Raw genomic sequence first — 12374 nt, 5'->3', positions numbered from 1 at the left:
TCCTTCTAACACTTTAACATTTTCTTGATGCCTTTTAATGAATCTACTTCATAAAAAAAACTACAGGTATCAGAAAATTCATTTTAAGAGCAGTGTGACCCAGAACCTTGTTTTCCTATCATTTACAAGAATGAAGCCCATATTCCAACACCCTCTTATCAAGAGAATTTTTACTCTACGATGTCCTCCTTGTTGAATCTCCAGTGTGACATTTCAATTATAGTTATGGCTCCTCAAGTTCTTGACTCTTAGATCCCTATTTATTTATCTCTAGTAATTATTAATTGTCTGCCAATTAACTAGTGTGGAGTATTGAGATTGTTTGTTGCCTTTCCAGAGAAAGTCTATTTCAAATGAAGGATGGTGCCTGAAAAAGAGACATTGTATAAGTTGGAAGTGCGCTAAGAACACTGTTGCAGTGTAATTCTACCGCCCTAAGATTGTTATTGTTTCTTCCAATTTGCCAACCGTGCTCCATCTTCAAGACCTCATCCAAATTTATGTTTATCCCTCAAAGGCAAGCCTAAATATTTTGTCAGAAGGGAACCAATATTGCGCTGCACAAAGTTGTTTAGTTGGCTGAGGTTTGACATGTTGTTAATGGGAACAGACAACTCTTTGAAAAGTTAATGTGTAGTCCCGTGACGCTTCAAATAAAGATTAAGTCATCCTCCAAATTATAACTTGATATTTTTCTGCATCATACATAATCAAAGAATTATCGGATGTAAAAAGTGAGAAATTTTGGGATTCCATGTACCCCTACAGTCTACATGAAAACCAGAGATCCAGTTGGACTGAGCTGCATTATATATCATTGCTCAGCCCCCTCCATGCCTACAACAAAAGAAAGGAGAAAGCGGATATCCTTGTGTTAACCCTTTCTGAGGTTAAGAATTCATTTGGAGTACTGTTAATGAGACCGGAAATTTATACTCTTGATAAGAATAAACTCATCCAATTAATCCATTTGCTACCACAGTTCAGTTGATTCATTGAACAAAAAGTTCCAATTTACATGATATAGCGCCTTTTGAATTTCCAACTTGCAAATTATCCCAGACTTTCGTGATCTCATCCTTGAATTCAAGCATTCATCACAAATCAAGGCACCATCTGTAATGTTTCTATCACTGAGAAATGCCATTTGGTTGGAGTTGACAAGACTGGGAAACACATTTAAGTCCATTCGCCAATGCTTTAGAGAATAGCTTATTGAAGCTATTTATGAGGCAACGAGTAAAAGATGAAGATTTACGAAACTTGGAAGCGGATGTGAGATGTGGTCTTCTATGACTTTCTAATAAGTTAACTGAAAGTAGTTGGAGATTGTGAACTTGTTGCTCCAAGGGCATCAAGGAAACATGTGTATCAAGTCAAATTGGAAGCCACGTCAAGACAGTTCTACACCTTCACTCCCGCATAAGTTACACCTTCTTTCTTTAGTTAGAAATTTATTGGTTGCAGTAGATAAATTTGTAGTTTTGTCTTCATTACATGAATGGCTGAATTAGCTTGGCAGCAAGCGTTCTGTATTTCAGATAGACTCCATCATTGCCTAAATTCTTTATATCAGTGTTCTAGATTGTACTTTCTTCTGCATTTTCATTTTTAGTGCAATCTGTTATTTTTCATCATTTTGTTGATTTGATTACCTGCTTTGTCATATTTTTTAATTGATTACCTGCTTTGTCATATTTTTTAATTGATTACCTGCTTTGTTGTGCAAATAGGATGTTGACCTTTATACATTGTGGGCCGAGGCAATGGTAACTGAAGACAATCTTATATTGGATGTTCTTTTCCTCATATTTTACGAGTTCAGCCCATGCACTGGTGAACTGTGGAAAAAAATGTGCTCACTCTATGAGGTACTTCATTAAAGCTTCAGTTGCAGTTATTAAGACTTGCATATTTACTGACTCTAGCACAATCTATTTCAGGGATTCATTTCAAATTCTTATAATTTTGGGAAGTTAGCTGTATCAGCCGAAGCGGTTGCCTCTATTTATCATGCTAAACTGCAGCTGCTTCTTATCCTCATAGAAACTTTGGATTTGGAAAATCTTTTGCAGATGGTTCATGATGAAATTCCGTTTAGGTTGTCAACAGTTCGGCAGCTCTGTGCTTTCCATTAGTTGTACTTTTTTTTTGAAGCATGTAACTTTGTATTCTAGGGCATGCTGGCCACCTCCTAAAGTTTACACTTAATAGAGACTAATTACAGTAATCCTGTGAAGTCAGTGAACTGAATTTTCTGTTCCATACATTGTTCTAATCCTGTGAAGTCAACTAACTGAATTTCATGTTCCATAGTTCTTTACACCAAAAACATAAAGAAGTGATTACTTTCCACTCGATCTTCTGTATGAAGAAGCTCTCTTTGCCTTCAAATATCCTTTCATTTCTTTCTTTCCAAATGTTCCACCAGATACAGACATGTACTGTTTCCACCAAATCTTCTGGCTCTTGCTACCTCCCTTCCCAATCCAACAACTTCAAAGATCAGTATGCTCTGGCATAGACCAGTTTACCTTAGCCAATTGATGAATAATGCCCACAATTGTTCTGTGACAGTACAGTGTAGGAAAATGTGGTTGTTTGTCTCTAGAGCCTCCTTACATAATGAGCATCTTGAAGCAATGTAGATACCCTTTTTCTGTAGTGCTTTATGAGTCAACAAGCTCTTCTGACAGCAAGCCAGGTGAAGCATTTCACCTTAGTTGGTGCCACTCTTCCAGCCTCGAGTGGGGACCAAATCTCCTGTACTTTGACTTCACGATTGGTGCATATTGAGAATAGTCTAGGAAACAATGCCTGCAATGCCCCTTGTATTTGCAATGCCCATCCCGTGCTTTGAACTTTTACCTTCAAAGCTAACCAGAAAGCTCTAATGGTACTCCATTCCCCGCACACCAAATGTATTTATAACAATATTTGTGCACCATAGTTCAGCTTGGCCATATTTATGTTGGATCACTTCTTTCCATAAAGCATGGTCTTCCTGGTTATATCTCCATCACCACTTCATGAGTTGACTTTTAGCTTTAAGTATTTTACCCCCAATCTCCATGCATTCTGCTTTGCTGGAGTAATTTCCATTTCACAAATTTAAATCCTTTGCCCACTTTATTTCCTTGCCACAATGCGATTGACATCGAATAAGAGTCCGCATGGGAGGAGTGATCAGATTATATTATATTGGGGGTCTCCAAAGTGTCCAAAGCTTTGACCACCTTGCTAGGTATAGGGAATAAAGACATCACATAAGTAGGTAAAGCATCTAACACTGAGTTGTTTAGGGTGAGCCTTCCTCCCGAGGAAAGGAGGTACCGGGACTTCCAAAGTGCTAATTTCTTCAGTGTCTTTCTATAATGCTATCCCAAATTTCCACAGCTTTATGCTTTGAGCCCAACGGCATTCCAAGATAAACTGTAAGCAAGTTCTCAATCCTCCACCGTAGCCAATCCCGAGTCCCACTTTGTCCCGGATAACCTCATTTCTAATCCGATCCCTCCTAGTATTTTCACACATCAATCACATGATCCTCATTTCCGCTACGTTCATCTTTTGAATGTGAGAGCTCTTGACTGACCAACACTCCGCCCATACAACATAGTTTGTCTATTCATCACTTTGTAGAACTTGCCGTAGTTTTGGTGGCACCTTCTTATCACACGGATGCAAGCCTCCATTTCATCCACCCTGCACTAATATAGTGTATCTTCGTCAATCTCTCAATTTCCTTGGATAACAGGGCCAAGATACTTGAAACTTCCTCTCATATGGATGACTTGTGTATCAAGCCTCTCTTTTATATTGGTTGAGAATTAGCTTTATTTATAATATCACTAGCAGCATACCAAAATTAGATTCGTCATTATTGGCACTTCTGCTTATTGGTAAAGCAGTTTTTCATAGTGGAATTAGACCACCTGACTATTCCACACATCATATGTAATGATGTGTCACTATCACAAATTCACGATCATGGTTTCGGATGAAATGTATTCTAGTCCAACTCCTTTTGAGTATAAAGAGCTTTTCTCTTAGTCATGTTGCAAATTATGTGATATCTTTTTTAAATCACGGAGGGCAATTTTGTTGCTTTTCCTGCTGGATTCTTGACCTCATGAGAAAGAAGATCAAATTGGGCTGAGTACCTTTAAACCTTCTGTCTTGCTTTCTCATGTTCTTATGGGTTCTTCAACTTCTCTCAAGATTTTCTGTTCACAGCTAGCAATGTTGTTGAGGTATGTTTGTCCTATTACTTACTGGCTTAATGACTACCTCTTTTTTAAACCCAGGCAGGGATATGATACATTTTCATTGTCGGAGGTGCAAGAGATTGATGCTATTGTGTCCAGTTTTGATGTTTTGGAAAATAAAGAATCAGGACCATTGATTTTGGCATGGGCAGTTTTTCTCTGTCTAATTTCATCTCTTCCAGAAAAAGAAGAAAACAATATACTGATGGTCTGTTGCGCTCATATTTGTGTAATTGACTTGCTTGTGCTTTATCAGGAAGCTGTAAGTTTTGACATTACTTTGGATGTCTTAATGCTGTCTCAGGAGATTGATCATATTGGTTATGTTCGTCAAGCTTTTGAAGCTGGATCTTTGACTTCTTTTCTTGAAATTATTGAAAATGATATACTGAGGGATTTTGATGTGAGTGAATAGCTTGTTTATTCATTATATATACAAATTTTATCTTTTACCCATCTGACCTGTCATATTCAGGTGATGCATTATATCATTTCATCTTTGCTTTGACATTTGTTAGTATTTTCAGGGTCCTGTTGCTGGTTTTAGAAGCGTTTTGCGGACATTTATAGCAGCATTTATTGCTTCTTATGAGGTCAATCTCCAGGTAATTTAATTTTAGAGAATTCATTGCTTTTTAAAGGAAAACACATGTTTTCTCTATTATCTTGCCTTTTCTGTTTTGCAGTTGGAGGATGGTAACCTGAAATTGATCTTGGATATTCTTTGCAAAATTTATGAAGGAGAGGTTTGGATGATTTTTGTGTTTTTGAGCCTTCAAGATTGTATTATTTTCAGTAATTCATGGAGACTATTGCTGTATATGGTGCAGGAGTCCCTTTGTACTCAGTTTTGGGACAGGGAAAGTTTTGTTGATGGTCCTATCAGGTGCCTTCTTTGTAGCTTGGAGGGTGAATTCCCATTTAGAACTGCTGAACTTACACAGTTGTTGTCTGCACTTTGTGAGGGAGCATGGCCTGCGGAATGTGTGTAAGTAACATAGATTTTCTCTAGGAATCATGAAGGATCCTTTTGTTTATGTGGCTTGTAGAATGTGTTATGAGAAATTATGTTGATACGTGTCTTGAACAGGTTTAACTTTCTTGACAAGTCCACTGGATTGTCATCTCCTGTTGACGTTGATCTCTGTTCCATAGTGGATGATGCTTCTCAGACTGTTATGGTGCTCCAACCATTACACCTTCCCGGGATTGAGGGTCTGGTCATTCCTAGCGGAACCCATGGTCATCTGTTAAAAATGATTGATACGAATATTGCTCTAGTTAGATGGGAGGTAACTATAACTGTTGTTTACTCCATTTCACTACTACTCCCTCCATTCCCAAATAATTGAATTGTTGGGGTATAACACACCCATTAAGAAAAATCTTTTAGGACATAAATTGTAGGATACTTTCCACTATTACCCTTTTAATTGTTCTTAAATTACTCTCCTAGAAAATGTCAAGTACTTAAACTTCATTAAATGAAAGTGTAAAATTGGAATAAATTTCCAACATGTCTCTTTCGAATGAACAATTTTTATTTTGGACATTGAAAAATAGCTCAACAATTCATTTATTTTGGAATGGAGGGAGTATTAACTTTTTAAACTGTTAAATTCTTTCTGCCAATATCTTGGGAGCAAGCTATGTTGAAGTTTCGAAAGTTGGTACTTTTCAGGAGCTAATTGTGCTACATTCTCCTTTATTTTCATGCATATCTGTTAGTTTCTTAGTGTTTACCTATGTTTGATAAAATTCGTATTGTGACTTTTGCTTTTGCAAAATTCTATTACGGACATAGCCATGCTTCGCTGCTTAGAGCAGTGTTGGATGTGTATCTTTGACTGTTTTATTTTCGTTCTGTTTGGTTGTGTGCAAATTCGATAACAAATAGAATATGAAGTGCAAATTCTTTTTCTTTTGAACTGGTAAAGTAGTACTAAGTTAATGCCAGTGGAAATACAAATTTGGAACCATTTTGTACAAAGCAAAATAAAGAAGATTCCACACATACAAAGTCCTACTCATGTAGTGAGTTTAGAAGTCAAGCATACTGTGAGAAATATAAGAGAAGAATATTATTGGATCGTTGTATCTACATGACTACACGGAAGCCCTATTTATCGACACTATATTTTAATCCTTTTTCAAATTGGACATTACATTATAATCCTTTTCCAAGTAGGGTTCTATTTGCGATTCCTATTCTACTCAAATTCGAACACACCCCCTTAAGCTGGTGCGTACAAGGCATGTGTACCAAGCTTGTTATGGATGTATTTAATACGAGGATCCGTGAGTGACTTGGTAAAGATTACTTGGTAAAGACTGCTTTGGACATCTTGGAAACTTTAGTTGAAAAGGAATAAATTGATAAAGTGGTTGGAGAAGTAGTAAACGTTGCCGGGAAGTTGATCTGTCTCTGGAAAATTGCCAGAAACTGGTATAAATTATATGGGTCATCTCGAAATCAAGATATGAGTAGATCTTAAACAAGAAAGTCACTGAAACTGGTCGGAACATACTCATGCGCCAAATTATTAGATTTGACTTCTGAAAAGTGGTCACAATCAGAGGAAAAATTATTTGGATAGGAAAATGAGAGGGTTAGGGTCGGAATGACCTAAGTTGCATGGACTCGGGTGCTGGTATTCGAGAAGGGTGCGGATTCGAGAATCGGATTCATTAAAATTTGAACTTTTAAGATCCGGATGTGCGAATCCGAGTATGGATACAGAAGATATTTTTAAAAATTCAATTTTACTTTTAAGATAACTTTTAGTTACTTTTTCAATTAGGATTAGTATTTAGTATCTACTTGTACTTTTGGGAAACCAACATGCACATATATTTGTTACTATATTGATATAATTTTTTTTTATGGGAAACCAACAGGCACGTATTTTTTTACTATATTAATATAAACTTATTTTCTTAATATGTAAAAAAAATATAATTATTAAAACTACATAGTACATCTGATGAGTCATCTTTCTAGTCCCCAACCAATCTTTCTCTTTCTTTCCAACGATTCAAATTCCGACAACAATTACAGTCATCGGATTTCTCCCTTTTGGTGATGACAACAGCCGCCGGATTTCGACGATGATAGTCGTCGGATTTCTCGCCGAATTTTGAGGATGATAGCAGTCATTAGTTTTCTCCCTTCTGACGACGATAACATTTATAGTTGCCGGTCTTTCTCTTTTCCGATGATGACATCCAACTTTATTCTTGATGTTGGGTCAGTGTCTCAGGATTCGTTTGACCGAATCGGAGATGCACCCCACCCCGCGCCCGCACCAACAGCGCATCGGGACTGGTTCGGCGGCAAAACCGATGAGTCCGTGCAACAGAGGGAATGGCGGCACGACTCGAAAAAGAGAAACTATATGGGTAGGGTCGGAATAACGACAACCCTACTGAAAAAAGAGATTACATGGGTAGGGTCGGAATGACGGCACAACCCTACTGAGAGATTATATGGGTAGAGTCGAAATGATGGCACGACGTTATGCAAATCAGAAGGAGACATCGGAAAGACACATGGATCTATGTAAGTCAGATATGAGGAATCGTCGTAAAGTTGCACGATCTTATGCAACTCATATATGGGAAAGTAGTTCGGAAAGATGCACGGTGCTACATACCCAAATCAGATATGAGAAACTCGTCACCGGAAAGATGGACGGTGATCCAACTTTTCCTAACATAATCATTGGCCAGCTGGGCGACATAAATTGGTAGCCGCCCGCCGGCAGCGGAAACTCTTTGATTCTCTACCAAAATCGTAGAGGCTCTGATGCCATGTGAGAAATAGAAGAGAAAAAGAATATTATTTGATTGTTGTATCTACATGATTACACGGAGATCCTATTTATACACTACATTTTAATCCTTTTCCAAATTGGACACTACATTATTCTTTTTCAAGTAGGATTCTATATGCTATTCCTTTTCCTACTCAAATTCTAATTCATACTATTTCCATCGCTAACACCCTGTAGGTTATACCAAAAAGCCAAAAACTTATCTTCTGTATAACCACTATTTTCCCTTAAAGGCATCTTGCACTCTTTTCCTTCCATATTATCCAACACACACATGCTGGCTCAGTATATCAAATTTTCCCCACTGATTTAAGCATTTTCCTAACAACCCAGCTGACTAGAAGTTCCTTCACTAACAGGCCATGACAAAAGAGACGTGAAAAGTTGAAAAACAGTGACTTGATTTGTCCTGGTACCGTGCAGTGTAAAAAAATATGTCTGCCACTTTCATCCTCACTATTGTGCATGATGCATCTGCTACAAATTGACACCCCTCTCCTTTGTTGGTTGTGTTAGGTGAGGCAAGCATTCTATGAGCGAGGCTATCCACATATAACAACTTACTAGGGAAATTTTGACTGACTTAATTGCTTCCGAGGCCACCATCTGTTGTCTCCGTCATTGTTAAGAATCTTCTAGTAACGGTTTACATAAAGCACTCAGTCTGTTTGCCTAGTCCATATCGGAGTATCTGGTACCTCTTCTTCCAAGACCACTTCTCAAGATTATCTAAAACAGATGAATTTCACAATCAAAACAGTCTATAAAAATCAAGAGACAATTCTTTCCAGCCCGTCAATCCAAGGCCAAATCAGCAACATTTAAAGTGTTCATAAAGATCATGATATTGGGTCATTTTGCGGAGCATGTTCAATCTAAGCGTTTGCAAGAACCTTCTATATGCAACATTTCCCACCTTGATTGTTGTATTAATAGCAAAAGAAGACCAAAGGCTACATATGCTTCCATAAGCTCAAGTCATGTGAAGAATTAACCAGACTCGTGAGCAAAAGAGATTACAACAACATACCCGATATAATCTCATAAAGTGGGGTCCGGGTAGGATAGATCATACGCATACCTTACCCCTACCTCAAAAGGTGGAGAGATTATTTCTAATAGACCCTCAGCTCAAGGAGAAAATAGTCCAAAGAAGTGCAAAAAAAGATGTAACCTAAGTACAAGAAATAACATAGTAACAGGATAAAAGCTGTAACAAAATAATACAATAGTCTAAGTAGAAGAAACAACAAGTAATAATAGAAATCGAAGGACAAGAAACTACATGATCAATACTACAACTACTAGCGAGGACGAATAGCAGGACAACACACTACTATTTATTAACTTTTTACCCTAATCTGCGTCCTCCACAATCTTCTATCTAAGGTCATGCACTTAGTAAGCTGAAATTGCGCCATATCCTGTATAATCACCTCTGCCCGATACTTCTTTTGTCTTCCTCAACCCCTCTCGAAACCATCCATAACCAATCTCTCACACTTCCGTACTAGGTATTCAGGCATCTCTTCATATGCCCGACCTATATCAATTTTGCTTTTTGCATCTTGTTCTCCATTTAAGCCACTCCTACTTTTTCCCAATTCCTTATTTCAAATCTTATCTCTCCTATCTTGTCCCACATCCTTGTCTCAAATCCTATCTCTCCTAATATGCCTGTACATCTATCGCAACATCCTCATTTTTGCAACTTTCATTTCTGAATGTGAGAGTTCTTGACCCATACAACACTTTACCCTTACAACATAGTTGGTCTGATTGCCACTCTGTAGAATTTGCCTTTAAAGTTTTGGTGGCACCTTCTTATTACACAAGACTATGGATGCGAGCCTCTATTTCATCCGCCCTACACCAATACAAGGAGTGACCTCATCGATCTCCTTATTTCCTTGGATAATAGACCAACGATACTTGAATTTTCCTCCCTTTTTGGATGACTTGTATATCAAGCCTCAATTCCATATGCATCTCATGTGTAACTTCACTGAGCTTGCACTCCAATGTTCTGTCTTCGCCCTGCCTAACCCGAACCCTTTAGACTCTAGAGGCTGTATCCAAACCTCCAACGTAGCGTTATGTTGTGGATGCGTTTGTGGGAATGACACATGGCCGCAGGCAATACAATTAAATTAAGAAATTAATTTTATTATTAGTAGCCTTATTTATTACTCTAAAATAAGATTTATGCTAGATATTATTATTAGACTAGAATATGGTTTTATCTTTCCTAGCTTCATAAAGATTAGACTTTCTATTTTTGCTACAATAAAGACTCCTGTTTAAAAGGGATTTGAGGAATAAAATATACACAAAATTTCAACCAATAAACAAGAGATTGAAGTTCTCTCTTCCATTTAACTCTAAGATTTCAGCCTCCCTTTAACGGGCTGAATTTGTATACCAAATATCTTTATACAAAATAGGTTGATCTAGGAATTTTACCAAAGGCAACTAATCATTTGGATTTTCCTGTTAATCGTTTTGTGACTTGATCCTTCGCAAGAAATCCTAACAATTTGGTACCATAGCCATACACGATGTCACTTCGAGATTCCAAAGAGAACGTGCGATTATTGTAACCCTAATGAACTCCAAGCTTACAACGATGGAACGTCTGTGGGAAAAAATTATCCAAGTCATTCAAGAATAATTTTTGGGCAAGGAAATTAGATCCATAAAACTAACAACTCATGGAACTGAGTTGAGTAGCACCTTGACGTCTGGCAGATCAACTCTTCCGGTTGCTAGAGGCAGTACTCTGCCTATTCCTACCATGGCCGACCAGAATCTTCCAACAAGTGGTAATTTCCACATCGACAGTACCAAGGTATGCAAGGATGAATTTTCCTACATATGATGCTACCGATAGCCCATCAATCTGGTCACATCGTTGTGAACAATTTTTTTAAAATCAACATACAAGAGAAGCAGAAAAGGTTGGAGTGGTTGGGTTTTACATGTTGGGAGAAGTTTAATTATGGTATTATCAACTTAAACGAGTGAAGGGCCCAATGACTTACGAAGAATTTCAAAAAACTTTTTTTCTAGGGATTTGGACCTCTTGAAAAGTAGCAACCTGGTGGGTAAATTGGTCTCGCGTTGGCAAACTAGTACAATTTAAACTTATCAAAGTCAGTTTCAGAAAAGTTGGCTAGGGCTGTTGAGCTTTTTCCAGAACACTTGCAAGTGGGAATATTTATGACAGGGTTGGATGATTCAATCAAAATGGACGCGCAATTGCTCAAACTACTTGACTTATTGACAGTTATGAGTGTAGCCTGGACTTTAGAACTAAAACTACAATTACAGAACTTAGTAATATTCGCAAAGTGGCATGGCAGCGGTCCTGAACAAGTCTTGGCAACATTGTAAACTCTTAACAAATTTTGTTCCTAATTTAGTTGGTTCATCTACCTCGATTAGGACCTAGGCTGGCAACCAAACCCCTTTTGTCAAGCGATAAACTCGTGTTGAAATGGTAGAGAAAAGAGCTAATGAATCATGCTATAATTGTGACGAACAATATTCAGCCACTCACTAATGCAAACGACTTTTTTGGTTGGAATTGGATGATTCTCTTGATGACACTATTCTAGAAGTTCCGGAGGACTGTTCGAAATTTTTTAACTTGCTATTATATGTCAAAGACATGCACAGACGATGCAACTGCTTGCAATCATCAACAAACAACACGTTGCTTAGTCTTATTGATTCTGGAAGTACCCATAACTATATGTAATGTCCTTTAGAGTGAAGCTAGGGTTTGCAATTGAATCCTCACTATGTCGATTAGGGGAAATAAGGTTGAATTAGTGAAAGAGTCCATCTACGACCACGATTAGATGTAGTTAAACGAAAATCAAAGTACATGATCATTCAGTTGTTGCCAGTTGTTTTGGATGAATAAATATCCTGACGGATTTAGTGGAAGGTAGCTAAGAAAATACTGGTACTTTTCCTCTCTCAGATATTTCTCTCTACTAAATTCTTTCTCTTCTCCTCGACCTAGTTCTTCTTCTTCGCAAGAACTATTATTGAGGCTTACACGCCATTAGTGGAGGATTAGTTTGGTGAATTTCATATTACTATTTATCTTGTAATTGATTTGGAGTGATTGAGCAATAAAATTCCCCTTTTCTTCGATTGTGAATTCTCGTAGTTCTTGAGTACATTACACTATATAAGTTCTATTGCTGCTAGTCGATTGCTCGATATTTTCTCCTTGCATAACTTCAGAACCTCCTTTGCTAAT

At 37.6% G+C, this 12374-nt stretch overlaps 1 protein-coding gene across 11 annotated transcripts in view; it reads left to right on the top strand.

The window, feature by feature from the left end:
• The window catches only part of LOC107846383, a 76390-nt gene that overhangs the window by 17751 nt on the left and 46265 nt on the right, over window positions 1-12374 (top strand). For 9 of the 11 annotated variants that reach the window (XM_047399037.1, XM_047399036.1, XM_047399034.1 and 6 more), the window contains 8 exons: window positions 1734-1871; window positions 1944-2101; window positions 4308-4476; window positions 4573-4671; window positions 4787-4873; window positions 4955-5014; window positions 5099-5256; window positions 5359-5560. In XM_047399037.1, coding sequence (XP_047254993.1) covers window positions 1734-1871; window positions 1944-2101; window positions 4308-4476; window positions 4573-4671; window positions 4787-4873; window positions 4955-5014; window positions 5099-5256; window positions 5359-5560 — 1071 coding nt within the window. The remainder of the gene's footprint in view (window positions 1-1733; window positions 1872-1943; window positions 2102-4307; window positions 4477-4572; window positions 4672-4786; window positions 4874-4954; window positions 5015-5098; window positions 5257-5358; window positions 5561-12374) is intronic. The other 2 variants (XM_047399035.1, XM_047399033.1) reach the window with 1 other exon arrangement.

Source organism: Capsicum annuum, chromosome 11 (assembly GCF_002878395.1).
Source record: "Capsicum annuum cultivar UCD-10X-F1 chromosome 11, UCD10Xv1.1, whole genome shotgun sequence".
Taxonomy (NCBI): domain Eukaryota; kingdom Viridiplantae; phylum Streptophyta; class Magnoliopsida; order Solanales; family Solanaceae; genus Capsicum; species Capsicum annuum.
The sequence above is the reverse complement of the archived record's forward strand: the minus strand, read 5'-3'. Positions and strand labels throughout refer to the sequence as shown.